Raw genomic sequence first — 22833 nt, 5'->3', positions numbered from 1 at the left:
GAGTTGGCAACACTGATCTCCACTTGAGGGCGGTCAACCGGGTTGATTGCACAAGCAAGGTTTCCAGCTCCTTGCTTTGGGTTAGGTTAGACCAAGGAAAAACCTTGGTGATTTTTTTCGAGTGAGGAGTTGGAAACACTGCGATCTTCACTTGGTGTTGGTCAACCGGGCTGATTGCACAAGCAAGGTTGTCAGCTCCTTGCTTTAGGTTAGGTTAGACCAAGAAACAAACCTTGGTGATTTTTTTCGCGTGTGGAGTTGGAAACACTGCGATCTTCACTTGGTGTTGGTCAACCGGGCTGATTGCACAAGCAAGGTTGCCAGCTCCTTGCTTTACATTAGGTTAGACCAAGGAAAAAACCTTGGTGATTTTTTTCGAGTGAGGAGTTGGCAACACTGCGCTTCACTTGATGTTGGTGAACCGGGCTGATTGCACAAGCAAGGTTGCCAACTCCTTGCTTTAGGTTAGGTTAGACCAAGGAAAAAACCTTGGTGATTTTTTCGGGTGAGGGGTTGGCAACACTGCGCACCACTTGGTGTTGCAGAATTCTCTTTTTTACTCTACACAATAAGTAAAAAAAAAAAATAGGTTAAGTTATATCACGTAAGATCGTGGCATTCGTACCAAGTGTGAGATGGGAAAAATCGAAAATTTCGCTAAAACATCGCTAAGCGCTAAAACATCGACAAAAAATTGCCAATATATGTCAAAAAATGATATTTAATTGATAAAAACAGAGGCTACGAATGCATTCGTACCAAGTGTTGCGTTGAAACTATCCAATTACACTACTGGGATGTTATCTCATATTTGGAAATGCTGCATTGGTTGAACTTCTTGTGGACAAGACCGTGAGTCACGCCTCCTGCTCCTCCGAATCGAACTTCACTCTGATTGGAGGATCGTATATTTCACAACACTTCCTTGTTTCAGAGCTACCAACATAATTTCGTAAGACGTTGGACTTAGAAAAAATCCATGCTACAGATTTTTTGAACATGACTGTACCACTTACCAGATGGCGTGGCAGGCGCACATAACGCATGACGGCCTTGAACACCTAATCATTTCCTTTTTCACCTCTCCTCTACACACTGTGCACATTTCGTCCGATTCCGATTGCTCCTTCTGGGTGTTTCATTTTTAATGGCGAGCAGTTTACATACACTATCAACAAGCCAAAGTTTAAAATAGGGGATCAGGTAAGGGTCAGTAAATATAAACAGTTATTCGAAAAAGGTTTTACTAAGAATTGGAGTACGGAGTTATTCGCAGTGTTTCAAGTTTTACCAGGGAATAGAAATACATATATAATAAAAGATAATCATAACAAAATATTGAAAGGGAGATTCTATGAAGAGGAACTTAGTAAAACAAGATATCGAGATACATATCTAATCGAGAAAATATTGAAGAAGAAAAATAATAAATTGTATGTGAAATGGTTAGGTTTGCCAGACAAAAGTTGGATAAAAGCAAACCAGGTGATTCTTTGACACCAACATGGAATGTGGTAAGGCGTTTACCAGATGTAGTGGAAACTAATAAAAAAAATGGAGAGTTGTTACCTGATAACATAAGATGCCTTATTGCAGGCCCATCAGGTTGTGGAAAAACCACTTTGCTTGTTGATAATTTCTTGCTTGCCCCCAATTGGCTAGATTGGAAAAATAGACACTTGTATGTATTCTCAAAGAGTTTAGAACAACCGAAATACAAACAACTCATGAAGCTGTACGAGGGACTGTGCATAGCTACATTTGCATCAACAATAAAATCTCTCGACCAATGTTTGAAAAATTCTGTTGTGGTATTCGATGATGTTATTTTGGAAAATCAGAATGAAATTAGAATTTTTTTTACACAGGGTCGTCACAAAGAAATAGACTGCTTTTATTTATACCGCGTTTGTTAGAACCTGTCCCGTTTCCCGCGCTACCGATCGCTCGGCAGTTCTGGTGCCAATGAGAAACTAGGAAAAAATCGTCTGCTGGGCAGCGAGGAGCGAATAGAAGCCAGAAGAGAGGCTCTTACGTAGACGCTGTTGCCACGTTGCGTATTTTAATTGGCTGCCTGGCTTTGACTTTTCCCAGCTCGGAGAAAAGCCAGCGATCAGCTAGCGCGGGAACCGGGACAGGTTGTAACAAACGCGGTATAGCTCAAACTTATTCCAAAATTCCCAAACAATTACTACGAGATAATACAAACTTAATCTGTTTGTTTCGTCAAGATCATACTAATTTGAAACATGTATACGATGATTATGTGGGAGGAGCTTAAATTACAACCAATTTTCAAAATTCTGTTCATCTTGTTGGAACAGCGACGATTTTGGATTTGTTACTATCGACATGACTCGTAAACCTAACAATGGTAAATTTAGAAATAAAATCAACGACTTTTTAAACGTTGAAACGATATAAAATAACCGTTAATTAAAAAACAAAAATATGACAAAACATACAATAGAAGATAATTCGAAATTACGAGAGTACTTGTCCAAACGTTTCAAAGGTTGGAAATCAGAGAATCGAGGTTTTTACGAACAACACAAGCGTCAAGACCAACCTATTATCGATGCAATCAGTGGTCTTGGTAAAGAGATTAAGAGTGTGACAGAACAAAATAAAAACCTCATCAATGAATTGGTACCTCTTACTGCTAAAAATTATGCAGAATTTCCTCCTACCCCTTTATCCAGCATCCACACTCCTCTGGTAGTTAAGGAACCACCTGCTAAAGTAGATATAGAAGAATCAGAGAAAATCGAGTTGGATCCCCTGGCAAGAGATTATTTGAGTACTGGAAAATTCGAAAAAGATGAAGTATTTGGTTTGTATCCAACTATGGAGGGTAATGAAGGTGTAGTATGGAAAATTGGCAAGTCTAAAGTTACATTCGAAGGGGACAACATAAAAATTAATTTGGGTTGGAGAAACAGCTGGTCCAGATATCCTGGTACCGTAGGGCTATGGGAGCTCATTACCAAAAAACAACCAAAAAATTTTACAGAAGATGTTTATCAAAGTTACTCTGAAATTTTGACACTCTCTGATGCTTTGTACCAAAATAACGATGCCAGTCAAAAGCGTGTGAAATCGAGCAGGGGGATAAATACAAAAATCAGATTAAACCTATCTGGAATCAACTAAAAACCGGTAGTGGTATAATACAATATAATACTCTAAGCAATTTGTGTGGGTAAACGATGTGAGAAAACTTATAGATAGGTTGCTGGTTATAGCAGGGGAGGAAAATGCTGGGAACAATAATTTCTATAATGAGAAAATGGGTATTGTAAACATGATTAGTGACAAATTAGCTAATTTTATTGTAAACGATCCTAAAGGTATAGGATACTTAATTAAAATTATCAATACTTTACCTCCTAAATTCTGGAATATATCAGAGGGTCGAGGTTTAGTAAATGATATTATTAATAAACTTCCGTTCGAATTGCACGTACCTGGTTACCAATATTGTGGTCCTGGTACAAAACTTGAGAAACGAATAGAAAGAGGGGACAGGGGTATTAATCCTCTGGATGCAGCTTGTAAAGAACATGATATTGCATACAACACACACAAAGATCTGAATGATCGTCATGTGGCTGATCAAAACCTGGAAGAGGCAGCTTTTGGAAGATTAACAAGCAGAGATGCATCATTAGGTGAAAAAATAACAGCGTTGGGTACAACTATTGCTATGAATACAAAACAAATATTAGGGTGGGGTTTGTAATATAAATACCCTGAATAATAATAATAATAATAATAACAACATGAAACCAAAAGGAGTTGTGTACCAAATACCATATCACGATCTTAAACATTTAAAACTTAATTCGATTTTAACTAAACAACAACAAGAAAAGAAGAGGCAATGTATAGCCAAAGGAAACTGAATAAAATTATTACCCAGTACGCCACAATTAAAACGATTGCAAAATGTAAGAAAGAAAACACACAGTGGAGGATTCATATTCAGCATTCCAGCTATTCTGGCTGCATTGGAGGCAGTTGGGAGCTTAGCCTGGGGCAGTGCTACTATAGCCAAAACTGTAATTGATTCGAAAAAAAATAAGGCAGAACTAGAAGAGCAAAAACGTCATAATCTTGACATGGAGAAAAAAATAGGCAAAGGTGTGAAGTCTAGAGCACTCAGAAAATTAAAAAAAAGAAGCTCTTACCAACCAAGACACTGAATCTTTAATTAAAATATTTAAAATTAAACACTTCAGGGGGGTTTTCATGCCTGATTCTCTCCCTAAAGGTAGTTCTCACTCTTGAGAATGTGGCGTGGTGAATTTGTACAAGTCAGAAAACGTTGGTACTCACTGGATATGCTATTATAAACAAAATGACAATGCTTTTATTTTCGATTCTTTCGGAGGGGTACCCCCTACAGAATTAATTCGTTACTTGAAACATGTTGAAATTTATTACAACGACGATCGTATTCAAGATTTCCATCAAATTATATGTGGCCATGTTTGCATTACGATGCTCAGAATTTTAAATAAAATACCAAACATCAAATTAAAAGATTTTCAAAAAGCTGTATTATATATTAAATATGGGAATTTTTCATCTCTCCAGCGAGACTTCGGTTTTGAAACTACATCTTCACGATGATATTATCTATCCAAAATCCATAGCTTTAAGAGCATTCTGCAGCATGTATCCGATTCCGAATGTAACTACCTACAACAATACTATATTAGTAGGTAATGAAAAAATAATTATTCCTCCTGGACAGTATAACTTATCGACTTCATAATTTGAACTTCCAACTACTATCTTGCTTTCTCAAAATTCTGTAACACACAGAGTAGAAATTGTAACTACCAATGAAACAGTAGACTTATCTACCATGGGAGAACTTTTAGGATTCGAGAACAATAGCAAATTAGAACCAGGTGTTAGGCACGTAGGTAAATTTATACCGAAATTCTTAGCTATAGAGACATTGAATATTCACTGTAACATTGCTAAAGGTATGATTATCAAAGCAGAAGAAAATTAGATTGGCAGTCACAAGGAGACAGGTATCATTGCTACATTTAAACCGAATTCGGAATTTATGGAACCTATCTTCTATTCCCCAATCCCACCAGTCTATTTCCCTGTTTCTCTTGATAAAGTTAATTACATAGAGATAACAATTACGAATGAAAAAAATGAAATCATCTATTTTGCTGGTGCTAATAGCACTGCGATAATAGAAATTAATATTTAAAATATATAAATAAATACCAAGATGGAAAATATCGAGAGTTATGAATTACAGTCCTTCCCTCCAAACAGGAGGACATTTGCAAATTTGAATCAGCCCAACAAAGAGATACAGTATGACATCACGGTGGGGAACGGATTCATTCATCCACATAGATCTGATCTGTATATAAAATTTGATATTGTAAAACAAAGTAATGGTGAAGAATATCCCCTCCCTGGGGCTAATATAAAACTTATAGATAATTTTGTTCCATTCTTATTCTCTCAAACTGAAGTCAGAAAGCATGGTACAGTGATTGACAGGATTGATTGCCCTGGAATTACATTCACTACACTGGGGACATTGAAACTGTCCAAATCAGAGAGTGCATATTATAAAGTTAGTGGGTTCGAAGCTGGAACAAAAATTCAAGCAACAAGTCACACAGTACTGTTCCCCATGAGATTGCTATTTGGATTTTTCTCTGATTATAAAGAAATTATGTGGAAAGGTGGTTTGAGTGTCATATTTTGCAGAGCACCCAATGATCATAATGCCATCATGAGAAACAAAACTTTAAATGCAGATGGAACAGCTAATGAGGCTAGTTTACCCGAAGCTGCGAAATGTGTGATCCAGTCTATGGAGTTACGAATGCCTATAGTTGAATATGAATCGAATTATGCTCTCAAATACAAAGCCGACATTTTGAAAAATCCTGAAATTCCGATTCAATTTTATACTTATCAATGCATTCAGAAGCCTGTGGAGGGTAAATTTTTTGAATTTGACATTACTAATCAGTTCCAATCTTTGCAATATGACATGCCAGAGTTTGTAGCTGTGCTGTTTCAAACAGGGAGGGATGACAATCAGGAAAAGGATAGCAGCCAGTTTGATAATTGTAAAATTAAAAATGTGTATTTGAGGAATGGCAGAAATGAGGTGTTCCCTCGTGCAAATTATAATTTAAACATTGCAGAACAAGATTATTTGAAGTTATATGAAGCATTTAGTGCTTTTAAACGAGTAACTGAAGGTAACATAGACATGTATTATAATCCAGATGAGTTTATAGTTCACAGACCAATGGTTTTAATAAATGCATCAAAAAGAAAATTGGTAGTTATTAATGATCGAACAAATATTAAATTAATATGTGAGTTTCATGAAACTTTACCGGAAAATACCATATGCAGTGCAATTTTAATTGTAGAGAAATCATACATATATGATGTAAAAAATGAAAGAGTGATAGAACAATTTTAATTTTTATACTATTTAATACTAATATATATATATATATATATATAATGCAATATAATACAATATACTTTTATTTATTTTTATTTTAGAGCAAAAATTTAGCCTTAGGGCTACTCTACCACCACCTAACTCAAATAGATATTACAATGAATAAGAAAAATATTAAACAAAATTTATTACAATGTTTACTTATATTATAGTGTCCATATTCTTTAGTATAGACATTGCATTCTAATATTTTACAATTTATTATCATTACTATCAAGAGCTACTTTCTTTTTTGTAGTATAGACACCAGCTAATTTGCTAGTTAAATAAATATTTTTTTAAATATTTTATTGTAAGTTCTCTTGTTCAGGCTTAACTTACATATATCGCAATGTTTACTTGTATTATCGTGTCCATATTCTCTAGTATGGACATTGCAATCTAATATTTGCAACTTATTATCATTGCCATCAAGAGCTACTTTATTTTTAAATGTAGTATGCACACCATCCAATTTGCTAGTAAGATGATATGAAAATGTGTTTTTTGTTTTCTTCTCAAATAAACATATTTTAAAATCTTCCATTGTAAGTTTTCTTGTAGATGGTCGACTTATACCTTTGACTCTTTTAATTTCTTCTTTGCCATGAATATTTAGACAATACATTTTTGGTCTTAGACCAGCAAATTCTGTTATTATAGACCCTGATGCCTCATCTTTCATTTTCCCAGGGATCATCTGATTTTCAAAACTGTATAATAGATTATTTTTGGATTTTTCTGGATAATTACTAAAGTCAAAATATTTTTTCATATCTAGCAAATCACTGTACAAATTGTGTGTTTCTATCACATACACAAAACTATCAGTATCCATGTATGCTATTTCAATTTTATCTTTGTATACATCTTTCATAATATCATAATAAAATTTATACATTTCTAATTTAGCTAATTCTAGAACTGCAACACCCACAGCTATTGGTGCATCACATTTTACTTTGTTATTGGATCTTTCAATAAAAGTCAGATTATCTGTAATTCTTGTAAAACCTTTGTATGTGGGATCAGCAATAAGTTTCTTGAGTTTTCTTTGATCGCACTCCAAATTACATCTTACTGATTTCTTTTGTTCTCTGTACATTTTCCATATATTGCATTAATTATTAATTTAAAAAGATCCTTTTCATCTTTAGAATTTGTTTGTATTCTATTCTTTGTATTTTCCACAATATAAGATTTTAACAATTTTTCTTGCTCAAATTTTAACCCCTTATGGATTTTAGTAAGTTCCATACCTTGCTCCAAGTAATATTGCAACAGTCGATAGTGAAGTACATAATTTTTTTTAGTTTCGAAAGATAATATCAATTTTGTTTCCTCTGTACCTGGGACTTTCTGAGAAACTGGTGCCATAGCTAATCTGTGGTGATGTTTATGGAGATCAGATGGATTTTTCAAATCAACTTCCAGTAGACAACCTTTTGGATGATCTTCAGGCCATTCTAAGAAATCCTTGTTTTTAAGTTCTTCTTCACTCATCCATTTGTAATTACCAATTGGCAGTGATTGAGTCATCGCATAACCATATAAATTGTTCATATCAACATAAAATATGTATTTAGATGGTTTGCTAGGATCATAGTTAGGTAAATATTTATTGTTTGCTTTTGCATATCTTAAAGAACACTGCACTATACCACCACGTTTAGCAGATTCATCAAACATGAACTGGTTAATATTATTAATAAGACCAATTTCAACTTTAGTATTTAAAAGCATGGTCTGCCAGGATAAACCGGGTGTTGTGTACATAAAAACAGGATCTACTTGATATAATTTAAAACAACGTTCTCGAAAAGTTTCGAATACATCAGCCAACTGGAGAGTATCCAAAATCAAGTAGTTGTCATGATAATCTCCCATTGTTTTGCAATCTAGTGTTTTCCAGACTCTGTGTGCATATTGATAATCTTCCTCGCTACATTCTTTATCATCAAGTTTGTTATAAAATTTATCTATCGATGGTAACTGTGTCTCATCAATTTTTTTAAAATCATCCATGTAATCATACGGGTAGATCCCTTTTCTTTTCAACAATTCTATCTTATCCTCATCAAAATATATTTTTGTGTAAACAAATTTCTCGTTGTTTAATTTACTCACTAGAGTAGCCAAACTGCTGGGAAGAAACTGATATGAATCCAAGAATCTAAGAACAACTTTTCTTCCATTTTCTAATTTGATAGTTTTCTCTATAGCAATATATTTATCTTTACTGCGTGGTATAATATTGATATTATCTGTATCATACCCTAATTCTTTGATAAATAAATGTGCATCAAAAATTTGCAAATTGTGCATAAATATAGGAATAAAATTAGATTTCTTTATTTGCAAATTACATGAATTACAAACTGTATGGATATATTGTCCATTAAAATGGTTATGGTGTTTCTTTTTTTCACTATCAGAATTAAAATATCTATTACAGTATCTGCAACTTAAAATATTATCATGTTCCTGTTGTTGTTCTGGTGTAAAAACGTTTATTGGTATTTCATCATTATATAAGATTGGACCATATTTTTCACCCCACTCTCGAAATTTTTGAATAAATTTTCGGTCTGCATCTTCACCTCGATAAAAATATAATTCTTCAGAATTATTTTGTTCATATGTTTTTACTAATTTTAGTGCAAAACCACATGCTTTATGTTTAGTTATATTTGTTGTACTTGATGCATTCGAATCTGGAAAATATGTTCCTATTAGTTCTGCTATTGTTTCAAAATCTCCATAGATTGCAAATGGATTTTTTAGCAATGATTTGAAATTACTAAATTTTACACTTTTGGATGAAACATCATAAGTCCCAGGAGGGTGGAGAGAGCAATATTTAATATGTTCCTTTAATTTCTCTTCACATGTTTTCCCATCTCTTCCATCAAATTTTGATAAGCATCGATCACATATTGTTATTTTACCATGATCTGATGTTATTTGACTATGTATCAATCGTCCTAGATCCTGTATAAGACAATAGTGTTTCTTGTTTCTCTTTGTAACATATAATAAATATATAACACGTGTACCATCTGCTGCTGGATAGTGACGCAGTGGATAAATTTTATTATTTTTATCAATACCATAAACTTGCACAGCTATTGGTCGATTGTAGTATTCTTTATATTGTTTTTCAAATTTACTAATATCTGAGATATCTACTGAATATTTTATGCCTGACATAGGTTTTTTAAACTCTTCTATATATTCAGGATAATTGTAATTAGAGATACGATATTTATTGTTAGATGCTGGATAAAAGTGAGCTATGATGCACCAGAGAAAACATTTAATATCTTCATTTTGAATATTTATTACAGCATTCTTGTTTTTGATCTGATCGGGTAATTTAATATAACTAGATCCACCCCCAAGAGGGACATATTTTGATATTTTCAATTCAAGTTTATGGTTTGTATCACAAAGTGACCAACCCGAACCTCTTCCTTGGAACGTTTCTTGTTTTGACTTAAGTTCTTTACAATTTTTTCATAAATATCATACAAAGAACAAATATCACTCTTGTGTAAAATTAACACACGGGTACGATGAATATATTGTTCTTTTTCACTATGAAAATTTATATACATAGAGAATAGATTAAAATATATTTTGAGAGAACATCTTTCAAGTTTATTTTTAATTGCTTCTATAATTTTTTCTTTCAATTTAGCTAAAAAAATTGGAATATCTGTATCTTCGTTATTTATGTCTAATATAGTATATATTTTTGTATACAAAATTTTTTGTTTTTGGTTTCTGTTATTCATTTTTTTGTTATTCTTTTATATAATTTGTATATATATTTTTTAAAAATAAAAAAGATTTGGTTTTATATTTTTAATAAAATTTCTTCGGTTTTATATATTTATTTTTTTTCAAAAATATAAAATATATGTTAGAACAATTTATACTTAATAAAAATTAATTATAAATTTATATGTTATTAGTATTCTACATACCAAAGTGTATATATATTTTTATATATAGCCTTTTTTCTTTCTTCTAAAAAAGGCACACATGTACATTTTCAGACGTAAAAAATTAATCAGAATATATTATACATTTAAAAAATAATTTTATATACTCTACATAGCACTGTGCAGTACTCATAACTCAGAATACACATGCATTTAAGAAATAATTATATACGCAGCACTGCAGTACTCATAACTTAGAATACACACACATTTAATAAATAATTATATACGCAGCACTGCAGCACTCATAACTCAGAATACACATGCATTTAAGAAATAATTATATACGCAGCACTGCAGTACTCATAACTTAGAATACACACACATTTAAGAAATAATTATATACGCAGCACTGCAGCACTATACAGCATTGAAAAATATCTCAAAATCACTATCAATATATCTATTTCTCTTAAAAAATGTAATAATTGTAAATGTATGCTTAAAATATACTAATATAAGCTCAAAAGTAAATTTTGTCCCCTATGAGTGAGATTTGATAAAAAAAAAACATAATTATTTTTTATACTATAAAAATGGTAAAAATTGGATTTCTTAAATCTTTCACCCCTTAGAAAATTAGCTGAAAACAGAGTAAAATAAATAAATAACAAATAAATGTTTACAAACGAAGCATTATCTCTACTACAGTGTTAGCACAACAATGGAACAGTGCAACTGATGTAACATTGTTTGCATCTACAATTTGACGGTGTCTGCTTTCATAGTTCGTCGGCGTCTGCTTCACAGAGGAACAACTACACGAAGTCATATGCGGAAAATTGCCTTGACCCTAAATCATTGACGCTTCAGGCTACAATCTTTTTTAAAATTGTTTTCTTTACTTTGCTTTTCTGCCATTTAGGCTAATCGCAAAGATGAGGATGAGTGATGATATGATGAAATTGATGAAGAGACACTCACATAGAGCGTACATCCCCAGGCCAGGATTAGAACCTGGGACCTCTGGCGACGTAGCGCGCCGGGTTAATAGGCTACAATGTGTTTGTGAATACAGACGATGGCGTGCGGATTGGCAACATATTGTGTTTTCGGACTAGTCCCGTTTTAATTTGAACTACAATGATACCGGAGTACGCAGTATATGATATCGTGTTGAGTGCTATCTTCTAGTATGCATTGTCCAGCGTTATACAGGCTCAATGGCAGGTGTGATCGTGGGGGGGGGGGGGGGGGGTGCCATTCGCCTGGTACGAATTGAGGATACTCCAAACAGGAAGCGCAACATCATGCAAGTTATAGACGCAGAAGTCATGCCTGTCATTCAGCGCACTCTTGGAGTTATATTCCAGCATGACAATGCCCGTCCACATGTTGCCTGGATTGTTCAAGCCTTCTTCGCAGCACGACAGATACAGCTTCTTCCCTGCCCTGCAAGGTCGCCCGATGTGTCACCTATTGGGCATTTCTGGAATGTGGTCGCTAAGGAACTTGTCCGCTAAGAACCTCCAGCAGCAAATACCGACGGACTGTGGACTCGCAATCAAGAAGCCTAAGAAGCAAGTCTTCAGAAAATTACCCAAAGCCTGTTGGATTCGATGCCACGACGTATTGCAGCTCGAGGAGGCTTCACAAACTATTAATTTTGCATGTAATATCGTTGTATTGGTTTGAAATTATAATCCTTTATATAATGTCAATATTAGTAATATGTGGAATAAATTTCATTCGAGTAACGTGATACCTTCATGGTGCGGCAATTTACACAAACAGTAGTGTCCATCCAAAAAATAAATTTATGTATTTAGAAAGTTCTTTATTTACATTACACATACTTTCTTTTAAATGAAGTTGTTGTTGAATTGTTGCTTTCAGTCCACTTTATGCACAGAAAGGCTAATCGGGAGTCGATCGAAGTTTAAAGTGGGATCCAAACCACTCTGCCGTGTGCCTCCATCGGGTATTGACGCGGGACCCATTGATTACAAGGCGACGACTTTACCAGTGCGCCATCTGGGAGGCTCCTGAATGAAGTTGTGTTACTGATATGCAGAAGCATGTGGGTTGTTTTCCTTGTTAAGTTGCTCTTCCAAGTCCACTTATAAACAGATATGCTAATTGGGACTGGACCTACAGTTTAAAGTTGGACCCGAACAATATGCGCCTCCATTGGGTATCGAACCTGGGACATCTTGATTACACGGCGGCGACGTTACCAAAAAAGGAAAAGATTTAGAAAAGACGAAGACAACTAGAACTTTACTAAAAATATCACATAGACACAGAAATCAGTTCATGAGAAATGTATTTTTTGCCTGTTTCGTTAACCAAAGGATAATTATGTAATCAGAAGTGAAACAATTATGATTTAGAAATAATAATTGCTGTGTGAACTTTGGTCAAAGATCGCGCATTCTAACTTTGGAAATTGAATATGTGAGGTATAATGGTTAACCCGCCTATCCAAAGCCTGGGCTAACATAATCGGCATACGGAACATTTATTGTTATCGTATGTTGTACCTCATCAGAATATGCCAGGTTTTTCAGAAATAACTGAGGGCTACACAAATTTATTGCAAGTAAACTATTGAACCTACGGTAATGAAACCAGTCCAGAACGTTCGAGGAACGCAAACAGTTTGTGCGTGTATGTTTTGTTAAGCTGAGAGTTCACATCCCTGCCGCCAGGCGACACTCAAATCACCCACATGAGTCACAGTGTTTTGTGCACTGTTTTGGTTCCCAAGATCACCGGGCCTTACACCCTGTGACTTCTTTTTCTGGAGTTTCATCAAAGACAGGATCAGGGGTGCCCACAGGGGGGATTATGGCGCAGTTTGCGGCATCGAGATTTTTTTGGGGAGCATCTTTTCTCTTCAAATAATATAAAATTCAACATTTATAATTTTTTTCGAAAATACATGTAAAGTTTTTACACCTTAAATGCATCATATTTAACCCATTAGATGAAGATAAGAAAGAGTTTGAGGGTATTATCGAAGTTGGGAGGGGAGATATCAAACTTTTAAATATTACGCCTTAATTGACATGTGGGTTCTGGGGGGAATTCTGAATTAAATTTTGAGGGGGACAGTATCCAACTCTAGGTCTTAGATTATGGCGGGTATTTTAGTTAGAGAGGGATTGAGCATTAAATTGAGTGGGCATCCAATTCTTGTGTATTACTATTGTCTTAGACTGTTGCGGAAATTCTGGTGAGTAGACTGAGAATTATTTTTTTGGAGGAGCCAATATCCACTCTAAAATTGATTGAGTATTAAATTTAAAGGGGAGAGATAGAAAGCTCTTGATAAAGTGTTAAATCTTAGATTGTCAAGGGATTTCTGTAGTGGAGAAAGAGTTCGAACATTAAATTTTGGAGACTGTATTTAGCGATATGGAATCCACACGTTTGCGACCCCGAACGTGCCAAAGGAGAAGCTGGAAAACACTACGAAAGTATTGACATCCTATTAAATTAATATTCTTGAAAGCCTGCATAGAAATGGATGTAAAAATTTTCTTCGCTCGCAATAATGTGTTCCTAGGATTCGTGTTTGGCGCTTTAATGAGGTGAATGTGAAGCTTTTATACTATAGCTGCATTACAAGACAAGCGATATTCTCGATTATGATGGAGGATTTTAGGGATGGTCTTGAGTGATGCGCTCCCCGCTTAGGGAGGAGGGGCAGATCAAGTATAGCGTTCAGGAAAGCTAAGAAAAATGTTAATTTCGGTAGACACGCTGTCGTAATTAAAAACTTTATGTGGATTACGATATGGTTTGAGGGCGCGAATGATATGATTTTGGGGGGGGTGCGCCATTGGCCTAGGGGGAATGGGCACCCCTGGACAGGGCATTCGTCTCACCGATACCACGTCATATAGCAGCCCTAAGAGAGCGTATCATCACAGCGATAGACACTATCAACAGGTCCATACTGATGCGAGTGTGGCAAGAACTAGACTAGCGTGTCGATGTGTGCCTTATCACCCGTGGTGCACACATTGAACACTTGTAGCTGTAAAAAAACGGTTCGAGTTCCTTGCTCGTTCTGAACTGGTTTCATTAACCTAAGTTCAATAATTTACTTGCAACAATTTTTTGTAAAGCCTTAATTATTTCTGAAACACCCGGTATTAACAAAATTTACGTAAAAATATTTCTTACAAATTACAGTATTATTGTGGGTACAGTTTGGTTGTTGTAGAGGTGCTACTATATTGGTATTCATTCTCAGGGCTTTCATGAAACAGTGTCAGTTCATACTTTCTATTTGTTTCGTTTCAGATCAACGTCTTCTTTACACATCTCATCTCAGGATTGTACCACGTGTTCAAGAAGACGTCGTCCCGAGAGATTAGATAAAGCAATCATTAGGTAGACTTATCTCCAGTCAGCAGCCATACTGAGAAGATCGTGGAAAAAGAATTTGTGAGAAGCCCCATTACAAGCAAATAAGGTTTCTTTCGTCGGTCTGTGAGTGTAGCTAAGGAGAATGCCAACAGCAGCCTTCAAGACCTGTTCCTTGTGTGGGAAAGAGGCGAAAGAGAAAGAATTAGAAAATCATGAATTAATCTGTAGAGAGGAAGAAGTTGAATGTGGGAATGAATGTGGGCTTAAACTTCCACGTCAAATGCTGAGTGAACACGTGAAGGAGAGCTGCAGAAAACGAAAAGTTGTGTGTGATCTATGTAAAGGAGACATTTTGCACGAAGACCTGGAGGATCACAAGGTGCAGTGTTCACAACAGGTTGTGGAATGTGAACTGAAGTGCGGTGTACACACAGAGCGCTGTGATTTGTCCAAACACATGGCCGAGAACTGTTCCAAATCGCTAATAACCTGCTACTACTGTGGTCAGGAGGTGAAGAAGAACAACATCGAAGATCATGCCAAGAAGTGCGACGGGTCTAAGTGCTTGTGCGATGAGTGTGGAATGAAGGTCCAAGAGGAATACATGAGCTATCATCTGAAGGAGAGGTGCATGAAACGCTTAATCCAGTGCGTGCTTTGCGACACTAGTACAGCGGCAGACCTTTTACCAGAACATCTAGAAACCTGTGAAGATGTTCCGGTTCCTTGCGAAAGAAAGTGCGGAAAGAAGTTACCCAGGAAGAATACTGGTGAGCACTTACAAGAATGCCCCAAGAGAATGGAAGAATGTGATTATTGCGAGAAAGAATTCGAGTCAGAGATGTTAGAGGATCACCACTCAGATTGTGTGAAGTTCCCGATTCCTTGTCCTGAGAGTTGTGGTGTTGAAGTTGCAAGAGAAGAAGTGGAACGCCACTTGGATGAAGAATGCCAGAAAGAGAAGTGCGTGATGCGTGAGGTACAGTGCGTTTTCTGCGACTCGTTCGTACTGAATTATTCCTTGGACAAACATTACGACATCTGCGAATCAGCACTTGTACGCTGTGGCAATAAATGTGGCGTTAAAATATCGAGGATAGATCTTAGTGAACACTATCGAAACGAGTGCCCAAAAGCACTGATAGTGTGTGCGCATTGTGAGAAGAAAGTCGAGAGACAGTTATTGGAGGATCACCACGAAGAATGTGCAAAGTTCCCGATTCCTTGTCCTGAGAGTTGTGGTGTTGAAGTTGCAAGAGAAGAAGTGGAACGCCACTTGGATGAAGAATGCCAGAAGCTCTTCGCTGCCTGTGCTTACAAGGAAATGCAGTGCAGCTATGAAGGTTTTCCTGCAGGGATGACGCAACATTTGAAGGAAGAGGTGGGGCACCACATGAATCTAATAAAGGGATTTGTTGAAAATCTCAAAATGGAATTAGAGAGCGAGAGGAAAAGAAACGGAGAACTGCAGATGGAGATAAAGGAACTAAGAAAGGTCAGTTTCTTGTGGAAAGTCGAAGACATAGCTGAGAAGATAGAGAAAGCTAAGAACGAAAGCGATTATAATATTTATAGTCCCCCATTTTACAGCAGTAAGCACGGGTACAAATTAAGATTAAAGATGTACCCGTATGAGCATCTCCTTAAGCACCAAGTCTATTTGGGAGTTTACATTCAAGTGATGCCAGGAGAGTATGATTCAATTTTGAAGTGGCCCTTCACTAAACTTGTAACGTTTAAATTAGTTGACCAAGCAACGGATGGCAAGGATATTGTTAAAAGTCTTCGCGGATATGACAGTAAGTTCTTTAGTAAACCCAAGGACGGTAAATGCAATGCCGTATACGGGAATTGTTGTTTTGTTTCTCACGAATTACTCAATAGCAGAAGTTTCGTAGTAGACAATGCAATATTTCTGGAAGTATCTGTGGAAGAATGATAGTAATGCTGAAAGATATGAAGTAATAAGCAGCACGATACTGTGGTTTGTGATATTCGATATAGTTCTTTGTGAAGGGAAATATTCTTTGTCATTTAATTCATTGTTTAAAGAAAATTCATGCGCTATAACACACAACAAAACTGAGAAATAAATTCAGATCTTAATAATATTTGGTAAATACTGAACTATCTGAAGAGCAACAAATTTAATACATGTAATTCAAAACTGAGAACAATGTTTCATTAATGTATTTTTTATTTCGTGTACAAGTACTGAATAGTGTTTGTAAATATAAGCAGTGGAAATTTCTTACTAATCTCTTAGGCTCACCTTGCAATCTACATAAGTCTTATGGGTAACGAAGAAAGCGGACGCAAGATTTATTTTCGGAGGAGGCTGTAATTTTAAAGTTTGGTTTTACATCGTTGCGTTCAAGGAGAATGGGGCGGGATACGTAAAAATATATTTCGTAATTACCATCTTTAATCTTCGTTTATGAAAGTTGTTTAATGAGAAAAAATGTAACAGGGGGTCACATTAAGGAGAGCTTGCATCTACAACTTGAGGTTTTCCCAAGTTCTTCACTACTTTCATTTCAACATTTTTATTTTTTATTTTTATCAAAATCTCGGGAGGGCCTTTAGCTCCATCAGCTACAGGCTGGCCATGGTAACTGAAGTCGCTCCCCCTCCCCTCCACGCAATCCAATACCCTGTCATATAATAACGGTATAATAATGAAGTTAATTAATTCATGCCCTACCCCGTAGCGGAATCGTAACAATAAAGAGAATTTAAGCAGACCCACATCTAGATGTCTTTGATAGGAAGAGAAGAAGATTCGGAAATGTGGACAAATGAAATACTACTATATATTAGATATGACCACCAACGCTATCTGAAATATAGAGGGTGGCTCAAGAAGTCACTTAACACCCCCCGTACAAGGCTGTAAAGGACTTTTAATTCAATGGAAGCGTCACACTGTAAATTGTTAGCGACAGCCATTCATAATGCGCAGCTCTTCGTGGATGTATCCGATTAAAATCGTGTGCAATGGCATGCGAACCTCTCTCCCTAGACATCACTTTGATCTCGATGCATTACCGATGCGCTAAACACATTTTAAGGCATTTTTCTAACACCTCGAAAAGGAGTAAATTGGTACAAGAATTCAGTCATAACTTTTTCCTGGTTAAAGACACGTCGAAAAAACCTTCACCATTGCATTTCTTGTGAAATTCTAGCTTGATCTGATATATCATATCACCCCCTTCCCATTTAAAATTCTGAAGTTGAATTCAAGATGGCGGACGTCAAGATGGCCGCCGACCACGTGGGTAGCGTCAATCTGGTTCCCCCTTGGCTTGATAACGATTAGTCATCACCATTCCCATGTTGTGTGCTACAGTGGCCTTGTACCGGGGGTGTTAAGTGACTTTTTGAGCCATCTTGTATATGTGTTTGCTTTTTCTTTCACTTATCAACCTTAAAAACTCCATATTGTTTATGTTTTGGCTGGTAATAATAACATTACTCATTAACTATATAAATGGTGTGTATTGCGAATGTGCATTGCAGAATTGGCGGAATAAAGCATGAGAGCTTTTCTGGACAGCGCTGGATATGCAAAGGCAAGTATTTTTATTCATATTACTAACAGTGATTCTTTATTTTTCTTGTCACTCTAAAAAATCACTCATAGAAACTAATTTCATTTGCTTTTACCACATCTGCCACCATCTTGCTTGCTTTTCTCGTTTAGTTAATAACGAGAATAATAATAATTTAATTTAATCATGCATTGGAGCTAATCGAGACATAACTTTTAGAATCTTACATGGAATTGAAACATTGTGGTAAAGTTTTTGCATTGTAATCAAGCGGTTCCAGGTTCGACATCCAATGAAAGAACAACTCAAACTTTATGCATTACAGTTAATCGGGACTATGTTTAAAGAAGCCAACAAAAGCCCCCAGCGGGGGAATCAAACCCTCAACCCCTTGGTTAGAAAACTTCGAAGCTTTGTGCACAAAAGCTAATCGGGACTTTTGAACAAATAGAATTGAATATCCATCCAATTTTGTCAACATTTTGAAATCGAACCCGGAAACATTTCGTTAAAACATCAGCTTTAATCTTTTCATATTTAAACATCAGCTTTAATCTTTTCATATTTAAACTATTATTCTATATCGCGGAATAAAAAACAACATCCTCGCCGCGCCGCGCACAAAAAGTGGTAGCCATATTTTTTTTATTCAAATACTATTTATGCATAGATGGGCTAATCGGGGACCTATAATGGCGGACAAAAACAATTGTCTCCATTTGTCTACATACTGAATCGAACCCGGCACCTCTTCATTACCACGCGACAACATTAACCACTCGTTTTAACGGCCATCTTGCCCCTTGTGTTTAGCTCACACAGGCTAATCGCAACAGAAATCGAACACTCGACACCCTTCACAAATTGCCTCCCCGAAGACGCAGTGGTAGCGTCGTTGCCTTGTATTCAATAGGTCCAGGGTTCGATTCCCGGTGGAGGAGCATAGTGATTCCAATCCACCCCTTTAAACTGTAGGTCCAGTCCCCGAATAGCCTTAATGTGGATAAAGTGGACTTAAAAACACCAACTCAATCAATCAATCGACACCCTTCATTACAAAGCAATAACCTTAACCACTAGGCTTTCGGGGTACAGCTACTGCGCCGCCATTTTAAAATCAGATTTCGTTATGTATTTACGTTTCACGCATGCATGTACGCCACACACACACATGTTAGGTTAGTAAACACTCAGAAACGACATCAGCGGGGGTCAATTACCCCCCTCCCATTTCCACCTCAGCACCGGGCTCTGAGAACGGATGTCTTCAAGGTCAACAGAGGATTAAATTTCTGCTGCGTCAGTGATCCCTGCTCTCAACCACCGCCACAGGATGTAATGTGACACCGGATGTAGTGATCCAAAGCGCCGAGACTACTACTCATGCCCAGGCCAGTATTCGAACCCGGATCCCTGGCGTTCAACCGCGATGTGCTAACCACTACGCCACGGAGGCCGGTTTGTAGAAACAAAGAAAGAGAACGACGGGGGTGGGGGGAGGACTACCGCATATGGGTTTTCCTTTCATATTTAACAAAATACAGAAAAGCGAAAATAAATCAAATCTGTCAATCAATTATTTCTTTTTAACACTTTCACTATGCAATTCTTCTTTAGCATGCAACGTTTTTATTAAAATCATAATACGATTTATGAAATGATGAAATCTGAAATGCGAGTGAGAACACGGACAACCTTCTTTGTAATACATCGATCGGTTTCAGAAACTTGAATTTTTACAATACGTTTGCACTTGTAATTCACCCCACCTTTTTAAAAGTAGCATGTTTTAATTATGTTACTAATCATTAAAAGAATACCTCAATACCATCCCTAGTATGATAATTAATATTCCCTCCTAAAGGGCCTCCCCGATGGCGCAGTGGTAGCGTCGTCACCTTGTAATCAAGGTGTTCCGGGTTCGATAACCGGTGGAGTAACATAATGGTTCGGATCCAACTTTAAACTGTAGGTCCAGTCCCGATTAGCCTTACTGTGTATAAAGTGAACTTAAAACGCCAAATCAATCAAAGTAATAAAACACTTTCCCTCTCTCAACCTCCCGTAGAAATGATAGCGGCTGTTTGCTTCGGCCAAGACCCGAACATAACCGAAGAGTCACCGAGGATAACTAATTCTCTCATTCCAGTTCAACAGATTTTCCTTTACATATCATATCTCCCTTTCCAAAGTCCCAGTGTTGTTTATTATCTATCGACAGAGGATTGTATCACGTGTTCACGAAATGGAGTTCTTCCGAGTTTATAAAGTAAATATTAGCCAGAGTTATCTCCACAATTGAGGTCACAGGTTACAACGCGATAATCGTATAGAGAGGATTTTCAGACGAATCATTATCTACACTACATATAAAGTTCTGTGTCTAGCTGTGAGTGTAGCTAAGAAGAATGTCAACAGCAGCCTACAAACCTGTTTCTCTTCTGCGAAAGAGGTGGAGGAGGAAGAATTAGAAAGTCATCCGATAATCTGCAGAGTTGAAGAAGTTGAAATGAGTGTGAAAATGAGTGTGGGCTTAAACGTAAACGTCAAATGATGAGCGAACGCTCGATAAAGATCTGCAGAAAAGCAAAAGTCGTGTGTGATCTGTGTAAGGAGACAATTTCACAAGAAGACCAAGAGGATCACAAGGTTCAGTGTTAACATCAGGTTGTGGAATACGAAATGGAGTGTGGTGAGCAAACCGATCACTCTAGTTTGTCTGAACACTTGGACGAGGACTGTTCCAAATCATCAACAACCTTTGACAAACAATATGGGAAGAAATCTGAAATGTGCATCTGCGAGAAGTGTATGAAGGAAGTGAAATCAGAGGATACGGATTTTCATCTGAAAGAGAAGTGCGTGATGCGTGAGGTACAGTGCGTTTTCTGCGACTCGTTCGTACCGAATAATTCGTTGGCCAAACATTACGACATCTGCGAATCAGCACTTGTACGCTGTGGCAATAAATGTGGAGTTAAAATATCGAGGAAAGATCTTAGTGAACACTATCGAAACGAGTGCCCGAAAACACTGTTAGCGTGTGAGCATTGTGAGGAGAAATTCGAAAGACAGTTGTTGGAGGATCACCACGAGGAATGTGTAAAGTTCCCGATTCCTTGTCCTGAGAGTTGTGGTGTTGAAGTTGCCAGAGAAAACATGGAACGACATTTGGATGAAGAATGCCAGAAGCTCTTCGCTGCGTGTGCTTACAAGGGAATGCAGTGCGGCTATGAAGGTTTTCCTGCAGGGATGACGCAACAGGTGAAGGAAGACGTGGCGCTTCACGTGGACCTAATTAAAACCATAGTCGAAAATCTACAAATGAAATTCGAGAGTAAAGGGAAAAGAGACGAAGAAATGAAATGCACATTCGATAATCTTCAATTGAAGTTAGAGAGTGAGAAGAAAATAAATCAAGAAGTAAAAGGCATAGTTGAAAATCTTGAAATGAAATTAGAGGGTGAGAAGAAAATAAGTCAAGAAGTAAAAGGCATAGTTGAAAATCTTGAAATGAAATTAGAGGGTGAGAAGAAAATAAATCAAGAAGTAAAAGGCATAGTTGAAAATCTTGAAATGGAATTAGAGGGTGAGAAGAAAATAAATCAAGAAGTAAAAGGCATAGTTGAAAATCTTGAAATGGAATTAGAGGGTGAGAAGAAAAGGAATCAAGAAGTAAAAGGCATAGTTGAAAATCTTGAAATGAAATTAGAGAACGAGAGGAAAAGAAACGAAGAACTGCAGATGCAGATAAAGGAATTAAGACAGGCCAGTTTTTTGTGGAGATAGAAATACTAAGAACATTCTAAAGATGTGTAGTCCCCCCTTTTACAGCAGTAAGCACGAACACAAATTAAGAGTGATGATGTTATACAGTGGTAGTGGCGTGGCGTGACTTTTTAAAAAGTGTTACCGGCTATCAGTACGACAATTATGCCTGCTAGACGTTATTACAACCCCCCCCCCCCCCTTCGGTAAAGAAAACATGTCTTCGAGCTAGATGTTTGTTCATTTCGTTCTTGTTTTGCAATCAGCACAGTGATTTAGCCACTAACACTCCTAGAAAGAACTACCACTCATGAGACAGTTACAGATAGGATTGCAGATACCTATACCTGCCGCAAAATTAGTTTGGTATTGAGAGCTGAAGGAACACGCGTCACGGTGTTGCCATATCATGCGGTACGGTACGCAGTGCAGCCGTCTGACGCTGTCTCGAGGAAAACGTGTTATGAAAAGGAACCACAATGATGAAATGTGTTATTGTTTTTCGAGGAAAATGGAATAACAATGATGACAACAATGATGAATGTGTTATTGTTTTTCTATTCATTTCCATCTCCCTTACAACATGAACGAATTAATGAAACGAACATTGTTTACAAGTTACCTTTTCAATCCATTCTGTATATACACTTTCAATAATCATTTCTTTCCGAAG

The 22833-nt window shown here is 36.6% G+C and overlaps 1 protein-coding gene across 1 annotated transcript in view; it reads left to right on the top strand.

Annotated features, from left to right (window-relative positions):
* Nucleotides 1–17015, top strand: part of LOC145980624 (TNF receptor-associated factor 4-like) — a 70309-nt gene extending 53294 nt beyond the window's left edge. The window contains exon 2 of the mRNA XM_083113662.1: nt 14773–17015. Coding sequence (XP_082969788.1) covers nt 14981–16777 — 1797 coding nt within the window. The 5' untranslated portion in view covers nt 14773–14980 and the 3' untranslated portion in view covers nt 16778–17015. The remainder of the gene's footprint in view (nt 1–14772) is intronic.
* The last annotated feature ends 5818 nt before the right edge of the window (nt 17016–22833 follow it).

This window comes from Lepisma saccharinum, chromosome 28 (genome assembly GCF_977018435.1).
Source record: "Lepisma saccharinum chromosome 28, izLepSacc3.1, whole genome shotgun sequence".
Lineage (NCBI taxonomy): Eukaryota > Metazoa > Arthropoda > Insecta > Zygentoma > Lepismatidae > Lepisma > Lepisma saccharinum.
Note: the sequence above shows the minus strand (reverse complement) of the source record. Positions and strands in the feature narration are given on the sequence as shown.